Source organism: Rhinatrema bivittatum, chromosome 8 (genome assembly GCF_901001135.1).
Source record: "Rhinatrema bivittatum chromosome 8, aRhiBiv1.1, whole genome shotgun sequence".
In the NCBI taxonomy this organism is placed as follows: domain Eukaryota; kingdom Metazoa; phylum Chordata; class Amphibia; order Gymnophiona; family Rhinatrematidae; genus Rhinatrema; species Rhinatrema bivittatum.
Window position 1 is genome coordinate 137,863,183 of NC_042622.1, and position 23,923 is coordinate 137,887,105.

Consider the following 23,923-nt stretch of genomic DNA (forward strand, 5'->3'; position numbering starts at 1 on the left):
CCCGACACAGGCCGCTGTGTCAGGGCACTCAGCCATGCCCCTGGACCGCCCACATGCCCCCGAACACGTCCCCGATCCGACACCACGCCCCCTGGCCACGCCCCCAACCGCCCCTTTTTGCAAGCCCCGGGACTTACGTGCGTCCCAGGGCTTGCGCGCGCCGCTGAGCCTATGCAAAATAGGCTCGGCGCTCGCAGGGTTACGCACGTACCTTATGCACGTAACCCTTTTAAAATCCGGCCCCATATATATCTACCACTGTACGCGGGGCACTTTCTACTCAGGTTTGGTTGAAAAGTGTTACATTGGTCTGCCTAGGGCGCTACAGACCCTTGCACTGGCCCCTGTGGAAAGCATTGGCAAGATCCAAACCTCCAGATGCTAGAAGGTAGGCTCCTCATGGGGCTTGGCTCTCCCTATCTGTCCTTCTCTCTGATGGTAAACAAAAGTTTACATTCCTGGTGGTAAAAAAATCCCAAGAAGTGTCTAAAATCCAACAATCTCTCTTCTTTCTGAGTAGGCAAGGACTGGTGGCAAAAGAATTCCAAAATAACCAGAACAAATCTCACTCCAAAAAATACTGCTCTATTCTTCTCTGGCAGGTCACTGTTGTCCCTGTTTAGCTGAGCAGTGGGGAATACCAGCACCTCTTCTTGACCTCCTAAGGCAGAGGTGAAAATCCTCCTTAGGCAGGTGCAGATGGCAGGTCAGATTCTTGTTGCAGATTGTTGAAAGATTTAAATTCCAAGCCTCCACCCCCCCCCCCCCCCCCCCCATCCCCAGTTAAGCATATTGCCTGAAAGAAACTGGTGTTCCCATTTCTATTGAAACTTTGAAAATCATTCAGAGTCACAAAGAAGATTGGTTCTCAAATGAAGAAGGTAAACATTCTCTGTACAGTTTGATACTTTCTTCCAGAAGGAAATCACTAAAAGAGTCATTCATCAAAACACGATGGGCATTTATCGCGTGCATTATCACACGCGATAACGCCCTAATGCACGCGATAACTACCGGATCGCGATGGTAAGATTTAAATTAGGGAAAGGGGTGGGGTTAAAGTGGTGTAAGAAATATTTTTCTGCTGGTACTGCTGCGGGCAATAATGTTTTACACATTATCACCAGCAGTAGCGCCAGAAATAACATCACCTTTTCCAGTGAAATGGGGGCGGCTGCACACTATTGCCCCCCCCCCGCCCCTTTTCTGGCCGCGGAATGATGAATATAGGCTCAAGTGAGAAAACTTGAAGGCTCTTTGTTTTCTGTACTATTATTTAAATGAAAATTCTGGATTGCACTGAAATGTAGAATAATAATTTGCAAAAAATATTGTGTTATTTTGACAAATAAATGTGCAGAATTTTGCAGAATTTAGAAAGTGTGTGCAGAATTTTCAATTTGTTTTGCACAGAATTCCCCCAGGATTAATCTGATGATGTCACCCATGTGTGAGGACTAACATGCTGCTGTCCTCGGAGAACATTTATTACAAGTAAGCAACTCTGCTGTATCAGTCCTGGTATTATGGAGAGATAGCCAGTAATGGACCATATGAACTGTCTAGGGGAAAAGATTCCCTGAAGATGATGACCTGCTCTAGTCAAGAGGGCAAGAAGGCAAGAAGCTCCAAGCGTCAGCAGAAATGGAGGTCCTTGCCAGTCCCCCACGTAGCTGGAGGAAGATTGCATTTTGGTCCTTTATCTGGGTACAGGAATAGTTGAAAAGTTGGTATGATCATGGATGTTGTGTGGTATTTTTACAACTTTGTGGATGGGGTCATTGCTCACATTGTTCCTGTGAGTGGTGAATTTCAGGCCACAAGATTGTGAAAGGTAAATGTTACTGAGATGCTGTTTTGGGCTCTTCCTCTGAGGCCTATAAAGGTGAAGTGCCTTATGTTTTTTTTTTAAGTGAATTGGGTTCATGATATTTTTCTTGGCCAAAGGAAAATATTGTGTGCATATGTATTATGTGATGTGTTTTTTTCTTATCACTTTTCATCAACAGGTGGAGGCAGTTATCTATTTTGAATTCTGGGTGCATTTCTATGCAGGTTGCAGAAACCATGGGGGAATGGTACTGCTCCATGGGTGGCATCTTGGATGCAGAAGATTGGGTGACCGTTTTACAGTATGTGTGGTTAATTTCTGTGTTATATTGGCAAAGTGTGTAGAAAATGGTTCCTCTATGAATCCTTGTCTTGTAGGGGGAGGGGGTAACGCTGCCTAAGGTTGCTAGAAAGGAATTTGAGTTCTGGAGTGCTTTTCCTCCCAAGGGAGTTCAATTAAGAGTGTATTGAGCTGTCGGTAAATAATTGCTATGCAGGAAGAAAGTTTTTTTTCTTCTTTCCCCTCGAAAGATGAGTGGATGTAGGTATAAATAGTGCTTCTGCACGTGGCACAGGTGACAAGTTGAGAAGAGCTGAGTTGAGCCAGTTTGAAGAGTGGAGTGTACAGGTAAAGGAGAGTTGGGGGATTCCATACTCAGGAATCTAAGTAGGTAGTAAAGTGAACAAGTGAGTTGTTGTAAGTGAGCAAGTTTAACTTCTTGCACCCTCCTAGGTTTAAAAAAGTTGTTGGGAGAGAAGTTTGGAAAATGATCATTGTGACCCTTTCCAGAAGGACTCAAGCCTTGAGAGCAGTAGGAGTGAGTCTACTGGGGAAGTCCAGAGTAGAGGACATGAGGAGATTACCCTGAAGACCTGGGAGGCAAGGTCTGAGATCCTGAAGTGGAAACAGATGAAAGGTTTGCATGGTGGATAGAAATTGTGATTCTTTCCTTTATTTCTATTTGTTTCGTCATGATTGTTTTTTAAATTGGACTGAATCCTGATATTTTTGCTTGTGGTTTTATGAACTTGGACATTATTTTGGATCCCTTAATAAACTGTGTTTTCTTTGGGTCTACAACTAAGGTGTGGAACTTCAGTTTGTGTAAGTCTCCCCTTGGGCCTCTCAGAAATTATCTGGTCCCCATATGTTGAACCCTGTTAGACTGAGACCCATCCTGGGGCTGCAGAGTGTCACTCATCTCCTCTGCGGCTACCAAAGTTGACCTATATGGAAACGGGTTATACTTGGAAGTTGCTGAGGTCTGAAGAAGGTACCATATGACAAAAACAGAAAGAAAGAAGTTTGTTCTTGCTTTATAAAAAACAATATTCTTCCATAAATATTTGCTTGGCACCAATGTTCTCCAGGGGAGATGCTTTTGATGCAGGCCCAAGGCACCTCACATCTTATTATGCAGAATTACAAAGGGCAATTTACGTGCAACATCTTTATTGCAGGAACACCACCACCTGAGCATGTGGGCCGATGGTTTCGTGCAATGTTTATACCTTGCTCCCATGAAGCCACCAGCCCCATCTTCCTTTTGCTTTGAACACAATTGTACTGTTGCCCGAGTACAGATTGTTCTGGCTTTCTCCCACAGCTGAGTAAACACATGTGTTTGTGATAGCGATTATCAGTTTCTGCATCAAAAGAGTTTGTGACTTTTCATGTTTATTCACCCAAACTGGAATTTTCAGAGAATTAATACCTGCCAGCTTCTGCTCGTAACCAAACAGCCTGCATTTTTGGAGGTAGGACACTGCAGTTACCACTGGCTCAAGGTCATCAGGGTGAGACTAAGTTATGGCCAGTTTTCAAGCTGTACTTTTTAAGTTATCAGATTTCTGCCTTGTCCTTATTTCTCCCCTAAAATCTGTCTCTCCTTGTCACGCACATGTACCTCTCACCTACTTCTTCCATACCTCCATTACTGTCCACTTTTTAACCCATCCTGGCTCCTGCTTCTCTTCTCTTCTATATATATATATATAAAAGGCTTGTGTCATGTCGGTCAATCTGTCACACTGTCATGTTTGTGTTTGGCCACTAGGTGGTGCCCGGAAGGTGCATGGTGCAAAGACAATCTGCTCCATCTTGAAAGCCCTGTCTGTCAGGCTCTCCCCCCCCCTCCCCCCCAGACAGACACATATGTGCACACACAAACACTTTCACACAGGCAGGCCTGGATTTGCCAATTAGCCTGTGCCTTGGGCAGCAAAAATATGGAGGGGGGGGGGGGGGGGGTGGCGGCAACAGACTGGCTGAAGATTTTACTACAGAGAACCACTCTCTTCTTCCTGATCCAGCTCTTCTCCTCACAAGCAGCCTGTAGGGAACATGAGAAGAGGGGGTGAGCCTGGAGAAGACTTAGGAAACCTTGTCCAAACCATTTTTAAACCCAGCTAAGCTAACTACTTTAACCACATCTTCTACCAACAAATTGACAAGCTTAATTGTGAACTGAGTGAAAAAAGAATTCTCTCTAATTTGTTTTAAATATGCTACTTGTTAACTTCATTGAGTACCCTCTAATCCTTCTCTTATCTGAAAGAGTAAACAATCGATTCACATTTACCTATTCTAATCCTCTCTTGATTTTGTAGACCTCTATCATATCCCCCCTCAGCCGTCTCTTCTCCAAGCTGAACAGCCCTAACCTCTTTAGCCTTTCCTCTTGGGCAGCCCGTTATCATTTTGGTTGCTCTTCTCTGCACTTTCTCCAGTGCAACTATATCTTTTTTTGAGATGCGGTGACCAGAATTGAACACAGTACTTAAGGTGCGGTCTCACCATGGAGCAATAAGGAGGCATTATGACATCCATCATTTTATTCTCTACTCCCGTCTTAATAATTCCTAACATCCATTTTGCTTTTTTGACCACCGCAGCACACTGAGCAGACGATTTCAAAGTATTGTCCACTATGATGCCTAGATCTTTTTTCTTGGTGGTTAACTCCTAACATGAAACCTAACATTGTGTAACTACAACATGGGTTATTTTTCCCCATATGCATTACTTTGCGCTGATGTATACTGTTCTGTATACTGATATACAGTTGCTGCAGTAGTACAGTATATCAGTACATTTAACTGCTGCTGTGCATTTTGCTCATAGATTTAAACTGATTCATTTAGTTACTATTCTTGAGGGCATTGATGTACACAGACTATTAATATAGTTTAGCTTCTAATGTTTTGCTATTTTCCTTCCCTTTTTTTGTCTCTGACCCCTGCCCTTCACTCTGTTCCTAGCCCTCATAGCATCCAGACCAGGAAAACCACAGGACCATTGTCAAGATGGAGGAATCCCCTTCCTCATCCATCCTTCATGCTCCATTGGGAATCTGCTGTAGGGCCCCTGGGACCCACTGTAGAGCATTGCCCTGTTTACCATGTTCATGAAACTGCCCATGGGTCATGGGTGCTTTAACAGATCCCATCTTCCTCCTCTGTATCCTGGAACATGCTCTCTCCATTCTGGCACCAGCCAACAGCTGCAACAGGGAATGAGGATGCTGGGACCATCCCACTGAGTGATGTGATATGCTGCGATGCTCTTTGCTCTTTTTTTTTCCTGGCAGCTGGTCTTAAATAGACATCTCATTCTCTGGAATTTTCACTCGCTGATTGTTAGCTTGTGCTGTAGGGTCCTGCTCTGATCTAAGAAATCACAGGTCAGGAGTGAAAGGAAAGGTAGCAACTGGGACAATGAGGGCAGGCCTGCTCAGCCTAGGGTTCTTTCTGCTCTGCACTATCCGGGCATATGCCGAGGTCCCCATCCAACCCAACTTTGAGGAAGGCAAGGTAAGAACTCGCTTTATGTAACTCTCAGTGCCATGTACAGTGAGTGGGCTTCCTGGTCTGCCAGCAACCTCACTCTACGACACCTTGAGGTTTCAGCCCATCCAGGCACATTCTGCTCCTTGTTGTGTAGCTTTAGTTTGGTAAAACTGCTCTTACTGCACTTAGTAAATAACTTGTGAAACTCAGTGTGCGTTAAATTCTATAGCTATCCTTCAATTTTATAGGAGCTATTGCTGACAATGTTGTCTCCATATCCAAGTATAATTCCGCTTCCATTGGTCTGTAGGATATTAGTCTAGTACTTCGTACATGATATCTGCTACATGTTCCCTGCTTGGCAATTGGCAAAGGTGCACATTCCCTGTAAAATAAAATAAATATACAACCTGAGTCAACTATCAGCTCTATTCAGGTCTAAGTAACCTCATTCTGCAAGCTATTCGATTAGCTTCCAGAATGAGGTTACCTAGACTAGCTTCCCCCATTCCACAGGTATATCCCATACCCACACAAACATCTTCATACTGATTTCAGACTGAACAAAGATATTTGTTCATCCTGTCCAACTTTCTTCTGAGTGTCCCTAAATACTCAGTCTGCTCTGTACATATCTCTGCACCATCTCTATTTTAGCAGCAAAGAATGTCTAATTTATGTTTTAAAACCTTGATTATTATCACTTTGATCCTGAAAGTATTTGTTTTTCTCCCTACTATCTTGGGCTTCCAACTCAGCCCAAACCTGCCCTGGCTGGGCTATAAACCATGATATGTAGCTTCCTGGGGTATTCTCCTATTTCTGTTCCCTCTCTGACTCCCAACTAACCCAGCCATTAGAGTAACAGCCCTTTTCTTCCAGAACCCAAAACGTTTGTTCATTAGCCGGTGATTTGGTGTCTCTGCTGTGTAATAATGGTGATTCCTTCTCAGAAGTTGTTAATGCCTTCTGTAGCGTCCCCATGCCCTGTCAGCTTCAGGGGCAGGAGCTTGGTGGCTGGTTTTAGGAATCAAACCCACGTCTACTTTGTGGTACTACACAGCCACGGGGTAATTAGGCAATACTTCGTCTTGATTTTAAAGTGCATTTAAAATTGCAAGAAACTTGCACACACTTCTGTGAATTTTGGGTTCTCACACAATACATTTTTACTCATGCTCGGAGGGATGTACATACAAAGGAAGTGCAAGCGCACAGCACTGAGAGTGTGCTGGCTATGTCCTTTTCCATTTGAGGCTGAAGGGGAAGGAGTTAGTGAGGAAGATTTTTGTGACCTTCAGTAGTTATAATAGGGTGATTACAATATTTAGGAAGGTGAAAATATTGAAGTAAATGGAAATGAAAGAGATGATTAAGAGAAGGAATGACTTTGTATAGAGGCTGAGGGGAGGTCACTCTTTCACTATTTATTTAAAACATTTCTAGACCAATCACCATTTCTAGGCAGTTTACAATAATTTATTCATATTAATAAATTATAAAAAACATAACTTAAAACATAAAACTAAAAAAACTTAAAAACACATATAAAAAAATTAAAATACACATACATTATTTAAAAATAGATATGATAGATTTCCCATTCTCTTATAGCACTATCCAACTGCTGCTTTACTGAATGGATAGGCTCCCCATTCCTGTATTAGTATATCCATTGAATTGCTGTTTAACAGTACATTTCAGCTACTAATTTAAAGTATACGCATACATGCATCAACCCATATTAAATTACAAGTCTGTATCTTTTCACTAGGGATAACTTGAGAGGTATAGTTGTTCTCCAACTTTGCTGTAAAGTATTGGATAACCCAGTGGAAAAATTAGGTTTAAAAAACTGTAAACTGACATCAAAGCAGATAAGAACTGGCTCATATCTTGAAGGCAGTTGCTGTTTTATAGCCTTTCTTTAGCTAAGATCCAAAGTTAGGGTCTGAGCCATGAGCTATGGATGATCCCTACTTGACCTCTTGGCTGAGATTGAGAATCTGTATGATATGGGGGATTAATGCCCTGCCACCTCACCCCATTGAAAACATGATTATGTTATGACCATTGACAAAATAGCAGAATTAAACTTCCTATTAACAAAACAAAATATGGTTATACAAAAAGACTTTATCCTGATTCAGGCTTTGCTTTCTATAGTGCTGAAGCCAGGTCTGTCTGGCAGTCTATGTAGAGAACCTCAGAGGCCAGATGTTTGGTCAGCTGCAATACTATTTTTGATAGCTATACTACTACTACTACTTAACATTTCTATAGCACTAGACGACATTCACAGCACTATACAAACATACAAAAAGACAGTCCCTGCTCAATGGAGCTTACAATCTAGTAAGACAAACATATAGAAGAAAAAAACTTGGGGTATTTAATATAGCAAGACAATGGTTAAAAAGAAAAGAAAGTTAGTTAACAAGACTAATAAGCTATTCAGATTATTATAAAGCTTTGTGTTTAAAGGATGCCAGTGAGAAGTAAATAGGGGATCTTGTATGCTCATCTGTCTGTGATGGTAGGATACATATGAAAATAACAGCAAAATCTATCGTGGATAAGGAGAGATATCTCCTTATCCACGATAAGGATAAGCCATTGAGATAAGGATAAGCCATTGAGATTACTCTCAATGGCTGCTAGCTGGCATATATCCTTGCAGTTGGGACAGGAATAATTGTGCATACTGGATGGACCAGTTGATATTTTTCTGCTGTCATCTACTATATTACTATACAAAATGAGGCCCATAGTGACTTGAATAACATTAGAAAATGAATCCAGCATAATATTTCAAATACCGGTATTTACCAACTGGCTGAATTTTTTCAGGACAGGTTGATCCATTTCTGGTTTTACTTCCTTGCATACATGGACTTGTAATTCATTCAGTGGGGGTGATACCTTGTCCTGAAAAAACCTGGAGCTAGCTGGTAACCCTAATTTTGTACTTTGGGCTGGCTAAGCATTCCAGATTAGTGGCTTTCAACCCAGTTTTGGGACACACCCAACCAGCTGGGTTCAGGATATCCACAATGAATATACATAAGATCGATTTGCATAAAACAGAGGCAGACTGATTGGAGGATCCCAGTAGACTGGGTTGAGAATCATTGCTTTTTGAGGTAGGGACATTGAAACTATAATAATTATCTTCTACAATGCTGTAGACACTATATTGATAAAAGTTGTATTTATATTAGCATGATTATTGATTATCTCCAGTTTACAGGGACATGGTACAGCATTGGTTTAGCCTCCAATTCCAAATGGTTTGACCACAAGAAAGAGCACCTGAAGATGTGCACCACCATCATTACCCCCACCATCGATGGGAATTTGAATGTCACCTCCACCTTCTCCAGGTGAGTAAAAAGGCCCCACTCACAACACCCCTCCCCACATACACACACATCTTAGCCCTGTATCTTTAATACATGTCCACCTAGAGTAACTTCAAAATCCAGATCTGCATAATTGTACTGCAGCCAGCTCATTTTCAACTTGCAAACACACGACACTAACATACAAAGGTTGATTACTATATTTTATGAACAAACACAGTTAGCATAAATTTACATAATATTTGCTCATCATGGTTTGTTCTGAAACTGTCTTGGTTAGAAGATTTCTGAGAACTGATTTATGAGCTATAATCCTCTCTCATGTCAGAGATCACTGCTTTCAAGTGCAAGATAAACTTCAGAGACTGCCTCCTAAATCAAGTGGCACTTCTACATTAAACAATTAGCACTGAACAAACACTCAGTATATATTATCAAACACCTTTTCAATATATTTATTTAAACTATACAGTCCATATCTTGAGTTCTCACTCCAAAGGAGGCTGCTGACATAAATCTGCTGACTTGAGTGTCCCCTTTAAATGGGGAAGCCTTCAAGTTCTTACACTGCCCCAACTAGGCAGAAAACCTTGGCTGAAGAATACCTTTCTAGGTATTCTATGAAGAATATTACCACAAGCAGCACGTTTGCATTCCCATTCACCTACTGGAATGAATAATCCTTCTGCATAGCTCCAGCTTGCTGTAGCCACATTCTCATAACAGATGCCATGGATTCACTGACTGTGCCCCATTATTGCTGCACGGAAACAGCCTACTATCTTCACATTCTCACACTAGAAGCCATAGATTGACACCATGCAGCAATCACAGTTCCAGCCTGCTAAATCTACATTCTCACACCAGATGCTACTGATTGACACCATGCACCAATCACAGCTCCAGCCTGCTATATCCACATTCTCACACTAGATATTTAATTCACTTACAATCACAGCTGCATAGTCCCAACTTGGTGTATCCATTTTCTCATACCAGATGCCATGGATTCTAGCAATAGAAAAAGTGTAGAGGAGGGTAACAAAAATGATAAAGGGCATGGAATGGCTCATGATGAGAAACTACAGAGAATAGGGCTCTTAGCTTGGAAAAATGACAGCTGAGAGGAAATATGATAGAGGTTTATAAAATCATGAGTTGGGTGGAATAGATAAATAAAGAATAGTTATTTACTCTTTAAAATGCCATGAAACTAACTAATAGATTTAAAATAAATTGTAGAAATTAATTTTTCACTCAGCACAAAATTAAGCTGTAGAATCTGTTGGCAGAGGATGTGGTCAAGGCAACTAGCATAACAGGGTTTAAAAGAGGTTTGGACAAGTTCCTGGAGAAAAAGTCCATAAAACATTATTAGCCAGGTAGACTAGGGAAAGCTATTGCTATCCTTGGAAGTAAGAGGAAATTGATTTACTTTATGGGATCTGTCAGGTGCTTATAATCTGAACTGGCCATTGTCATAGACAGGATGCTGGGCTCATTGGACCTTGGTCTGATCCAGCATGACATTTCTTATATAATGTTCACTAGAAGTCATTGTTGTACAGATCCAGAGTTCTCTATCTATATTCCTATGCCAAGGGGCCATGGATTCCCTTTACTGCTCTCCAGTCACAGCTGGCAATCTACCACAGGGAATCCATTGAAACTGTCACATAATAGTGACTCAGCAAAAGAGATCAGGTAGGCCAACCCCATCTTAGATAAAGTACACCAGCATGAAATGTGGAGGCAAGGTTTGCCTGAGCTCATGTTTTTAGATTATTTTTGGAATTAATGTCTAATAAAGATTTTTTAGAGCTGAGTGAGTGCTTCAGAGTCTTCATTTGAGGCTTCCAAGGCTAAGTGCTACTCTTCTATACTTTTTGAAGCACATCTGAGTAATAAGAAGCAGCATCTTGTGTTGGGTTGATCAAGGATTCTGATAATTAAATGAAAACTTTATCAGTAGAGGTCTGAGGGGTTGAGAATAATAGAGTATTGGATTGCTAAGTACTTTCACTTGGTGATGTCATTATACAACACCCAGACCAAATCTCAGCAAAGTGACCACCGCTATTTAAGAATGAAAAGAAGTAAAAAGACAAATCCATCCATACTAGTCGCGTATCACCCAGGATAAAATGATACCTACCCTTAGCCCCACTATTAGGGTTAATGATGGTGATAATGTTAGTGCAAAATGAATCTTCAAGTGAAGAAAAAATTAAGCTGGCTGAATACAGTACATGGACCACTGAAGATAAAAAGATACAAATAATGTATAAGAGGCAAATCTTTTGTAGTGGAAAGGAAGTTCTAAAAGAGGAAGTTATGATATAAGGCTCCACAGAACTTGAATCAGGAATAACATCAGAAGCTATCCTTCATGGAAAGATTAGTGGATGCATGGAATGGCCTTCCAGAGGAGGTACTGAGACCAAAAATATTAGCAGAAATCAAGAAAGCTTGGGATAAGCACAGAGGATCCTTAGTTGTAAAGAACTGGAGATCAAATGGGGTATGACATGCACCAGGAAATACATTTATAGGGCTGATTAGGCCCACTATACTTTAAAAGAAAGGACATTTCCAGGAAGGGGACGTTCAGGGGGTATTAGTAATTTTAGTGATCAATAGAAGGGTACATCCTCTAAAGGGCAGGTCAGTATTCTGAGATTATATACAGTAGATGACTCCAGAGCCAGATTCAAGACTTTGACACCCAATAGGCAGGACCAGAGAGCGGCGGAGTCCTTCATGGAGATCAGAGACTGGGGAGAGGGACCAGTGGGCCACTATAGCTCCCATTTCAAGTGGCTCCAGCACATGACCCTAAAGCACGCTTCGCTTTGACTTTGGTATTTGGGGCTTTCAAAGTTTGGTGACCTAAGTAGTTGCCTATGCCGAAATCTGGGCCTGGGTGTCTCAATGGGAAGAGTTAGAGATGGCTTCCAGGGAGTAGAGAGAAGCAGCTTTTCAGGGCTCCAGGGAGGGAGAAGACAGCTGCCTTTTTCATCCAACCAGAGAAGCGTCCTCTCTCTTCTTTTCTGGTAAGGATTGCAATTCAGAAAGGTTCTAACCTCAGGTCTTGGGGAGAGGGAATTATTCTGATTGCACCCAATGCCAAGATATTAAGGATTTGTTTCAGAGTAGGAAAAGTGGATTTTTTTTTAGCTTCAGAGGGTTCTGAGGAAGAGAGCACATTTTGGAGAACCAGAAGAGATCCCAAAGTCCTGCTTTAGTGGGTTGAGAACATAACAGGGCTGTGGGTTCCGGTTTGTGTGACCAAAAGCTACAGTTTCTTGTTTTTTCTGGATGTTAACATTTATTATCCTGCTTTATTTATTTTGTAACATAAACATAGTAATGATGGCAGATAAAGACCAAATGGTCCATCCACTCTGGAAATCAAGTTGCTTATGGTAATAACTGCCATTCCATACAGGGTACTCCATGTGTTCTGTTAAGGGCAGTAACTGCAACTCCCTGCAGGTTACCCCCAAGTACTATTGGACTAATTTTGGCTTCAGTAAAACTACTTTTTGTTTTGGAACACAACTCATAGTGTGTTGATTGCTCTTTGAGTGATTTTGCATTTGATTCCTGGGTCATACAGATTATCCTGCCTCCTTTTTGATTGAGTCCATATTTTTTCCAGATGTTGCAATGAGTTCATGGTGCTCAGCAATCTCTGAAATGTGCCCCACTGTGAAGACGGAGGAGGTTACACTTTGGCTAGACTAGACACATATTGGTCCTTATCTGTCTCGTATTCCATGTTTTTTTGTATTGCTGCTTTAATGAAGCTATGAGCACATCTACACAAGAGTGTGTTTTTCTTCCTCCCTCCCCCTCCCAATTCCAGAGATGGCCAGCAAAAGGTGAAAACTAAGACGCTCTTCAGGACGGAACAGCCAGGCCGCTTCCGGGCCACCAGCTTACGTAAGTGCTGCCACTGGTTAAGAGGCAGAACATGGCCATGGATTACTCTCTGCCAGACTGGCTCCACCAGATCACACACACTATCCAGCACAGAACAATGGCTCCTACTTTACTGGATGGCAGGATCGAGAACATATAAAGGGGAAAATGTTTAAACTGTCCACATTGAGACAAAGACCACATGTACTTTTTACCTATGAGTTTTGCACCAATTCTCAAAGCGAAAGTACACGCATACTTTCACTTTGGAACTTGCCATGGGAATACATAGTACGTGTGATCACTTGCACCTGCTCTTTCTGCAGGTAGAAAAGTACATGCCAAGATTTAAAATGCAATTTGCAAGCATGCCATTCTTCCCCACACTTAAACACGCCCCCGAGAAGACGAGCTTTCAATGTGGCAGAAAGTCTGTGCATTGTGGAACAAAGACTTTTAGCCACATTGAAAGAGATCAATTTTCGGACAACCGATTAATGCAGGTAAATCGCTTTCGAAATTGTCCTCCCAGACATAATACTAGCATTTATAAAAATCATGATCCAACAAAAGAAGCACTCTGTGCAAACTCAGGACCATAAGGATTAAATATATCACTTTATCAGCCTTGTTCTTAACACCCACAGAAATATAATCGTCTTAACATAGTAGTGCTAACTTTTGGCAGAAAGACCAGATCAATCAAAATCTGAAATCGTCAGTATTAGCTACATTTTGAAAAGGTCCTCCTGGTGTTTTCCTTTTTGTTTCCACATATGAGCAAAATTCCTTTGGAGTTTGATTTTATCAATGATTTTCAGTGGAATATTGCCTTAGCTCTTTCAGTCATTCTTTCACGGTTTTCCAGAATAAAAGCTACTGTGTAGTAGATCACTTGATCTGATTTCAACCAATGAATTAAAATGAATCTAAATGTCTAGGTTTAATAATCGATTGCAGATTCTTTTGTGTGTGCTTTCCACTATCTTTTTTCCTCTTCTAGGCTTAATACCTTTTTTTTTTTGCATCCTGTGTAGGCTGGGGGAATGAGTATGATATCCGTGTGGTGGAGACCAACTATGATGAATATGCCTTAACATACAAAGGCAAGACCAAGGATACAGAGATTTTCACCATGGTGATATTATATAGTATGTCTTTAATATCCTGGATCATACCTGCCACATCTTCTTGAGAATAGGAGGAGGGCCAGCTTACTTAGGCTTGCTCCCTGGCTCCATGCACAAGTAACAGGCCAAGCCAGTTCTAGTTTTGCCCCATTGCATACAGGGAGTTGTAGTTCTGATTTTCTTAGCGACCTCAACGAGACAATGAGGCTATGCAAGCAATAAGATAAAACCAGGAATGGATCAGCCTGGTCCTTATGACTTGGCTCAGTGGCAATCATAAGCTCAGTAGCTCAGTGGCAAGTGTTGGGCATTACCATACAGCAGATCTTGGTTTTGTTTTCAGGCCCAGCTTTCACTCCTCATGCCAGCCATAGCTGAGGAAGCTGTGGAAGGAAGAGACTCTCAGACATTGGGTGCATGTGTACTAGGTACCTGCAGAAGTTGCAGTGTGTGGCTAAGTGCAAGGTTATAGAATAGGGGAAACCCTCAATGGGTAGCAGCAAAGGTAAGTTCTTGGTTCTGGAGCCCAACAGAAGTAGGAGAAATCTTCAGAGCCCCCCCCCCCCCCAAATAAAGAACAGGAGGAGGATTTTTACAGAATGAAAGAAATGATGATTTGTTCCTTCTTATATTATGAACAATAATCCTTCATTATAGTTAAAAATCTATTGTTCAGCTCTGTCTGACAACTAAATCTCTCTAGTTCAATGTATGTCAGCTGGCAGCTCAAGCCCATGTCATTCTTTGTTTTAAGAAGTCTTTCGCATGCTGGCATCTCTGTTTGCATATTCTACCACATAGGGCTGGATTTTCAAGCAAATCTCGCCAGGTAGATCCATAGGAGTGAAATATTCCCTCATAGAGCAGCTAACTATAGGCACCTATTTATATTTGGATTTATTACCTGCCTTTTTGAATATGAAATTCAATCAAAGCGGTTTACAGTAAATTAGCATAGCAGCATATAAACGGTCAGTTGCAGCTTTACAGTAAAAAAACCGCATCACGGATTAGAATAGTACCAAAAATCAAATTACGGGATTGGCAAATAAAAAATAGGTACCTTGGAATTGTCAACTGGCTGTAGATTGCCAGGATATAGAAACATAGAAATGACGGCAGAAGAAGACCAACCGGTCCATCCAGTCTGCCCAGCAAGCTTCACACATTTGTTCTCATACTTAACTGTTTCTCTTGGCTCTTAGTAACCTTATGTTCTAATTCCCTTTTCACCCCCACCATTAATGTAGAGAGCAGTGCTGGAGCTGCTTCCAAGTGAAATATTAAGTTTGATTAGTTGGGTAAGCGGCAGCATAGCTCTCTGCCATGAAGCAGAGGGCAATGCTGGAAATGTGTGAAGTATCAGTTTTTCTTTTCCCCTGTCATTGAAGCAAGGAGTCATGCCGGACATGCACCGAAAGTGAAGAATGCCTTGAAAGTCACATTAACTATCATCAAATATTGAAAAGCCTAATAATTGGTAATACCTATAAGCCCATGAACCCATCCCTGTTTTTTTTTCTTTTTTTCTTTTCTTTTTTTAATTGGGAGATGGATGCCCTTCATCCTTCTACTCTGTGAAGGTGGACACCTACCACCGGCCACTGGCATCCCGCTCCGTTAATGCCTCTGTGGCTACTGCCGCTCCATGCAGTGTTTTACTACCTGCTCTTTATATGCGTCCTCTAGAACTGATGGATCCCATCCCTGGGTTTTTTTATTATTTATTTAATTGGGAGATGACAGCCCTCCATCCTTCCGCTCCGTGAAGGTGGACACCTACCACTGGCCACTGGCATCCCGCTCCGTGAATGCCTCTGTGGCTACTGCCGCTCTGTGCAGTATTTTACTACCTGCTCTTTATATGGACACCTACCACTGGCCACTGGCATCCCGCTCCGTGAATGCCTCTGTGGCTACTGCCGCTCCGTGCAGTATTTTACTACCTGCTCTTTATATGTGTCCTCTAGACCTGATGGATCCCATCCCTGTTTTGTTTTTTGTTTTTGTTTTTTATTTAATTGGGAGATGACAGCCCTACATCCTTCCGCTCCATGAAGGTGGACACCTACCACTGGCCACTGGCATCCCGCTCCGTGAATGCCTCTGTGGCTACTGCCGCTCCATGCAGTATTTTACTACCTGCTCTTTATATGCGTCCTCTGGACCTGATGGATCCACAATATTTATCCCATGCCCCTTTGAAGTGCTTCACAGTTTTGGACTTCACCACTTCCTCCGGAAGGGCATTCCAGGCATCCACCACTCTCTCCGTGAAGAAATTCTTCCTGACATTGGTTCTTAGTCTTCCTCCTTGGAGCCTCAGCTCGTGACCTCTGGTTCTGCTGATTTTTTTCTGTTGGAAAAGGTTTGTCATTGTCTTTGGATCGTTAAAGTTTTTCAAGTATCTGAAAGTTTGAATCATATCACCCCTGCTCCTCCTTTCCTCCAGGGTGTACATATTTAGATTCTTCAATCTCTCCTCGTATGTCAACCGATGAAGACCCTCCACCTTCCTGGTCGCCCTTCTCTGTACCGCCTCCAACTTGTCCTTGTCTCTTTGTAGATACGGTCTCCAGAACTGAACACAGTACTCCAGGTGAGGCCTCACCAAGGACCTGTACAAGGGGATTATCACTTCCCTTTTCTTACTCGATATTCCTCTCTCTATGCATCCCAGCATTCTTCTGGCTTTTGCAATCGCCTTGTCGCATTGTTTCGCCGACTTCATATCATTAGACACTATCACCCCAAGGTCTCTCTCCTGCTCCGTGCACATCAGCCTTTCCCCCCCCATCGAATACAGTTCATTCGGATTTCCACTCCCCAAATGCATGACTTTGCACTTCTTGGCATTGAATTTCAGCTGCCATATCTTCGACCACTCTTCCAGCTTCCTTAAATCCCGTCTCATTCTCTCCACTCCTTCCGGCATGTCCACTCTGTTGCAGATCTTAGTGTCGTCCGCAAAAAGACAAACCTTACCTTCTATCCCGTCCGCAATGTCGCTCACAAAGATATTGAACAGGACCGGTCCCAACACCGATCCTTGCGGTACACCACTTAAAACCGCTCTCTCTTCAGAGAAAGTTCCATTTACCATCACGCATTGTCTTCTGTCCGTCAACCAGTTTGCAATCCAGGTCACCACTTCGGCACTCACTCCCAAGCTTTTTGTTTTATTCACCAGTCTCCTGTGCGGAACCGTATCAAAAGCTTTGCTGAAATCCAAGTAGATGACATCTAGCGCTCTTCCTTGATCCAATTCCTTGGTTACCCAGTCGAAAAAGTCAATCAGATTTGTCTGACAGGATCTTCCCCTGGTGAATCCATGCTGCCTCTGGTCCATCAATTCTCCGGACTGTAGGATAGACTGTAGGATAGGCAAGAAAGTCCCTACTGCAGAGGCTTGTGGTCTTACTTTTCTTAGGGACTGCAACAGGGAAGTCAGATCTGTTTTAGATTGGTTTTGATCCAGTGGCACCAAATCATTATATTAGAACCAAGAGAAAAGGACTGATCTAAACTATAATTCACAGTAAGCCAGTACATGTGCCTGCAAATCAAAAGCAAAATACAGTGCATAAGGATAAATGGTTAAATATTGCAGTGAAGAACAAAATCTGGGGGGTAGGCAGGGCCGGTGCAAGGATATTGGGCGCCCTAGGTGACCCTTGCGCCCCCTCCCCAGTCGTGTCCCCCCTACCTGTTTCGGTGCCGACTATGTTGTGCCCACCCGTTTCGGTGCCGACTGTGTGTTTCTCAGGGCTGCTTGTGGCCCTGAGAAACACAGGGGGTGCCGAAGAGCAGCCACCACGTGGCTGCTCTTCGGCACCCCCTATGGCTCGGCGCCCTAGGCAACTGCTGAAGTTCGCCTAATGGATGCGTCGGCCCTGGGGTAGGGAATGAGCAGAGCATCCACTGAGCCAGTAGATATTGCAACATAGTGCTCTGCTTGTGTACAGGAGCGAGACATTGTCCAGAACAGAACCTCACACTCCAAGGGTGTTTCCCTGTCCAATTGCTGCCTCCTGGTCTTGCAGATGGACATTTTAGCAAGAGCCAGGAAGAGGTTGATGAGGAGGTCCCTTGGCCTGAACATAGTAACATATTATTAGCAGAAAAAGACCAAATGATCCATTCAGTCTGCCGGGCAAGCTTTCCATGGCAGCAACTGCCACTCCGTGCAGGTTACCCCCAAGTGTCCGCCAAGGGTTCTGGATGTGGTATGCCCAAAAATAAACGTGTGGGGAGAAATGCAACCAGAATTTCAGGAGCAGGTTTTAAAGCAAAAAAGAAAAGGTGTTGCAGCCTGGCGTAAAAGTTAAAGAGCTGAAATATGGACTGCGTCCTCCTGCAAAAGGGACAGGAGGGTGGGGAGTCCGTGAAGTGGGATAAAAGCACCATATGGGATTCTCCAGCTGAAGTCCCTAGTGGGCTTCGGAATGTGCTAGGTATAGAAGGGGGTTCTCAGCCTCAGATGGCGGAAGAGCTTCCTGCCAGATGGTGTCTGGGCAGGAGATGAGGGTGAGGAACTGTATGGTGTGTAGCATGAGCGAGTAGATCTTCTGCTTCAACATGGTGCAGAAATGTGTCACGAAGAATTCAAGGCAACCTAGATGGGTTGTTAGGATGGGAAGGCTGAGGGGGTTCATGGGATTTGGAGCTGATAAACAGATCCAGACAAATGGGGATCTGAGTCAGGTGGTACATCTGATCTGCAGAACCCCCTCAAAGAAGGAGCGTTGGTCAGGTGACTTGGTGTTCCTGATCTCCTGGAGCAGGCATCAAGTAACACAAACTTTTGTGAGACTCATGAGATGGGCTAGGGGTTCTGGGGTTACTCAACCATGTCAATCATAGTCTAGGAGATCCATGACCACTGTGATCCCAGCTGAGGTGAATCAACAGCAAGCATCAGGGAATCTGAATATGCTCACAGCCAAGCAAGGGTTGTAGAGCAGAGGATCGAACAGGTATTCTGTGCTTATAGTTACTGAGGCTTTTCTTCCAAGTTCCAGCTCTAATTAGATCTTGATAATCAGGTTTCAGGCTCTAATCAGATCTTGATAATAGACTGGCAGCATTGAGAGTTCTCCGCCAAAACCCTTTGGATGGATACAGAAGAGTCATATCATAGGTTGCGCACCTGGTGAAGATAGTAACAAGCCAGCGTGTGCGACTATGGAGGTGGGTCTGCATATAGGAGCCTCTGTAGAGTCTGGAGGCTGAAGGTATGGACCCAACTTTGGATGGATGCCAGGCCCTGTCCACCCTCTCTCAGAGGGAGGCTTAGAACATCTGCAGACATCCAGTGTTTCCCAGCCCAGAAGAAATCTAGTAACTTTGTCTGGGTCCAGGCTAAGAATTCAGGAATTGCATTCAGGGTGGATCAACCAGTGCCACAGCATGCTTGCCACCAGGCTCTTCCTTTAAGGGACAGCAGCTTGAGCAGACTCATCCATAACCTCAGGTGTGCAGCCATCTTGTCTTCCAGCTCATGCCAGTTGACAAACTGTGGCCTCTACAATTGACAGGTGGACTTCTAGGTATTCCAGTATCTCCCTGCTCCATGCTAATTACAAAAAGCTTTGGGGAGCATATCCACCTTTCATCCTACTAACAGCCAGAACATTTGGCTCAGTTGATCTTTGCTGAGAATGCAGCAGATTACACCTGCTTGCATGCCTGTACCCTCTCCTGATCAACTGGGTCTCAGGCCATAAAGAACACATCGTCGTCATATGTTTGGTAATAGGGACGTCAGAACTACAAGTCCCTGCATGCAATGGGGTAAAACCAGTTAGATCAACCTGTCCTGAAAATCTGGAGCCAGTTGGCAACCATAACATATCTTAGGGCTAAAATAATCTAAAAACTTTTTTATTTGATTTCATTTTGGTTTATATTCTGCCTTTTGCAACTGGCCAGCTACTTCAAAACAAATTACATTCAGATAGTGTAGGTATTTCCCTTGCCCCATAGGGTTTATTATCTAAGGGCCTCATTTACTAAGCATTTTTCCCATAGACGCAGAATGGAAGAAAAGCCTTAGTAGATAACACCCTTAGGGCCTGATTTACTAAGGCTTTTCTCCCATTCTGTGTCTATGGGGAAATTACTTAGTATATGAGGTCCTAGGTTTGTACCTGAGGTAATGCTGGGTGAAGTGACTTACCTTCACTCACAAGGACCGTCAGTGGGATCTGAACCCTGGCTTCCCTGGTTCAAAGCCTGCAGCTCTAACCACCAATACCACACCTAAATGCAACTTGCACCAAAACCTACCAAATGAAGGGAGAGGCAAGACCAAAAGAACGAATAAAATAATCACTAAGCTCTATCTGCAGCACATCATAAATACTAGCTCTAGAACATAAGAACATAAGAAAATGCCATACTGGGTCAGACCAAGGGTCCATCAAGTCCAGCATCCTGTTTCCAACAGTGGCCAATCTAGGCCATAAGAACCTGGCAAGTACCCAAAAACTAAGTCTATTCCATGTAACCATTGCTAATGGCAGTGGCTATTCTCTAAGTGAACTTCATAGCAGGTAATGGACTTCTCCTCCAAGAACTTATCCAATCCTTTTTTAAACACAGCTATACTAACTGCACTAACCACATTCTCTGGCAACAAATTCCAGAGTTTAATTGTGCGTTGAGTAAAAAAGAACTTTCTCCGATTAGTTTTAAATGTGCCCCATGCTAACTTCATGGAGTGCCCCCTAGTCTTTCTACTATCCGAAAGAGTAAATAACCGATTCACATCTACCCGTTCTAGACCTCTCATGATTTTAAACACCTCTATCATATCCCCCCTCAGTCGTCTCTTCTCCAAGCTGAAAAGTCCTAACCTCTTTAGTCTTTCCTCATAGGGGAGTTGTTCCATTCCCCTTATCATTTTGGTAGCCCTTCTCTGTACCTTCTCCATCGCAATTATATCTTTTTTGAGATGCGGCGACCAGAATTGTACACAGTATTCAAGGTGCGGTCTCACCATGGAGCGATACAGAGGCATTATGACATTTTCCGTTTTATTCACCATTCCCTTTCTAATAATTCCCAACATTCTGTTTGCTTTTTTGACTGCCGCAGCACACTGTACCGACGATTTCAATGTGTTATCCACTATGACACCTAGATCTCTTTCTTGGGTTGTAGCACCTAATATGGAACCCAACATTGTGTAATTATAGCATGGTTATTTTTCCCTATATGCATCACCTTGCACTTATCCACATTAAATTTCATCTGCCATTTGGATGCCCAATTTTCCAATCTCTGCTGAGCATCATGATCAAATTTACCCCTCTGGGGTCAAATAATATCCCTATTGTCTAGAAATATAGAGAGAGAAGGTAGAAAGTGTGCTAAATATGCTGGCCAAGCTCTGTTACGTTGCTAGTGTGCTATACTAGTATTATTTAGTATTACGCTGCTACGTGAAAGCTCTGGGAATGGATGGGTAAGGGGGGGGGGGGGGAGGGAAATCTTTTCTTTCCAACCTCCAAAACTGCTCATCAAGTCATCAGCCCATTTATTCTGAACTTCCTAAAAACAGCTTACATACAGCAGTTCAGAGCACATTAGAACACAAGAGCCTCTGCAAGAGTCCCACCACCACTCATAACCTATGCTGCCAATAGCATACTTTCCCCTGCTGTTTTCTTGATGAGTTAAGCTGTCTAACTAGAGGTACAATGAATTTCAGTGAATTAGACTAACACCATGTGTCACAGATTATATTCCATGCTGCAAGTTCTACTAACTGTTAATTAACATGCATCATAAGTGCACCATCACTTTGACAGCCTTAGAACCATTTTGCATGTACAAAGTGACAACTCCTATAACCATCTGAAAATATTTCAAAGGGCTGGTGCTATTTGCTCTCTCCCCCCCCCCCCCCCCCCCCCCCCCCCCCCCCCCCCCAGTATTCTTGTTCTACAAGAAGTGTGTCATGTGCATTATCTGGAAGAACAGATGAATGTGTGCATTCCCATGTTGGTTTTCCTCCTCTGAAGGTCGAGCCAGGAACCTGAGGCCAGAACTCCTGGAGAAATTCCGTCAGTTCTCACTGGACCAGGGACTCGCGCAGAGCAACATCCTCATACTGCCTCCCTCTGGTAAGAAAATATAATGCAGAAATTATGATAACCACCTTGCTAGATGGAGTGTTTACTGCTAGCATGGTCTTCTAGAGGAGGTACTTCCTTCTCAATTAGATGTTAAAAACTCAATATTAGAGAAAAAATATTGGAACCTCACGGTGATCTCTGCAGCCTCCTCCAGTGTGATGCAAGGGTGCTGTTAATTATAGCTGTAGTCTTCCATCATCCATAAGGATATTGCTTGGCAATGCTAGAATCACTGAACATCCTTTTAATCAGTGGACCTGCATGATCTGCTGCTTCTAATGGCAGATTGTGCTTGATTAAAAATCCAGTAAAAAGTATCTGAGCTTCGGTTCTTTTCTGAGAAAGGTCACTTTTTAAACTTGTAAAATGTAATCGAGTATATGATTTGTCGTCTAGCTCGATTACTCTCTGCTTATGTAATGCACTTTCTATAAAATTTAAAAAATTGCTGAGGTATACTTGCAGATCTCAGATTTAGGAGTAAAGGCTTATTTTTGTTTTTCCTTCTCATTTTCAGATTAGGAGCTTGGCACCTCTCCAGAATTCATTAAACTTTGAAGAAAGAAAATCAAAAGAGGCTGAAGACAGACATATCATTAATAACTTCTGAGCTATAGAAGATTTCCAATGTGCCTGTTCAAGAGAGCTCGCTATGCTTCATCACCTTTCTGTGTATAACTCTTGCTAAATATCATTTTGAGAGAACATCTGTACATGCTCTTGAGTGGTTTGCTTCCTGCCTGCATGATATTTGTCAGGTTTAGATACCAGAACAATAGATGTGCCATCCTGGATCAGACCAAGGTCCATTGAGCCCAGCATCTTGTCTCTTACACAGGCCAATTCAAGTCATTAGGAGGGATCAGACAGATCCCAATAGGTAGATCCAACACTTTGTTGCCCACTCCCAGAGATAAGTTGTGGCTTTCCCTAATCTACCTAGCTAATAATGGTTTATGGACTTTTACTCTGGAGTTTGTCCAAATCCCTTTTAAACCTAGCTATGCTACATACCTTGACCACATCTTCTGGCCATCAAATTCCACAGCTTGATTGTGCATTGAGTGAAAAAATACTTTCTCTAATTTGTTTTAAATCTGCTTCCTGTTAGTATTAAGAGTGTCCCCTAGTTTTATTATTGTTTTCTACTTTCTCTACTCTTTTCCGAAAGGATGGGCTCCACCTTAACCAGAGTGGAAACAAGCTGCTGGCACTTACTTTCAAAAAGGAGATAGAGCAGCTTTTAAACTAGAACAAGGAGGAAAACCGACAGTCACTCAGCAGTGCATGGTTCGGAGAAATGTATCCTTGAAGGATACTAATGAAACAGGAGAGTTAGGGCATCCCAACAGGGAGGTTCCATTAAAAGCAAACATAGTCCATAATGCCTATATGTAAAAAATCACCAAAGCTAATGATTTCTGAATTATCCCAAACAACTGAAAAGCAGGTTGTTAAAACAAACAAAAAACACACTTTGAAATGTCTATATGCCAATGCCAGAAGTCTAAGAAGTAAGATGGGAGAGTTAGAGTGTATAGTAGCAAATGATGAGATTGACATAATTGGCATCACAGAAACTTGGTGGAAGGAGGATAACCAATGGGACAGTGCTATATCAGGGTACAAATTATATCACAATGATAGGGAGGATCAACTTGGCAGGGGTGTGGCACTTTATGTCCGGGAGTGTATAGAGTCCAACAGGATAAAGATCATACAAGAGACTAAAAGCTCAGTAGAATCT

General features: G+C 42.7%; 1 protein-coding gene across 1 annotated transcript; it reads left to right on the forward strand.

The window, feature by feature from the left end:
- The first annotated feature begins 5,417 nt into the window (after positions 1-5,417).
- Positions 5,418-22,889, forward strand: LOC115097325 (lipocalin-like). Its single transcript, XM_029613046.1, has 6 exons — positions 5,418-5,643; positions 8,863-9,002; positions 12,850-12,926; positions 13,943-14,056; positions 22,063-22,164; positions 22,694-22,889. The coding sequence occupies exons 1-6, from the start codon at positions 5,548-5,550 to the stop codon at positions 22,696-22,698; spliced, it is 534 nt and encodes a 177-aa protein (XP_029468906.1). The 5' UTR covers positions 5,418-5,547; the 3' UTR covers positions 22,699-22,889.
- Positions 22,890-23,923: the final 1,034 nt, after the last annotated feature.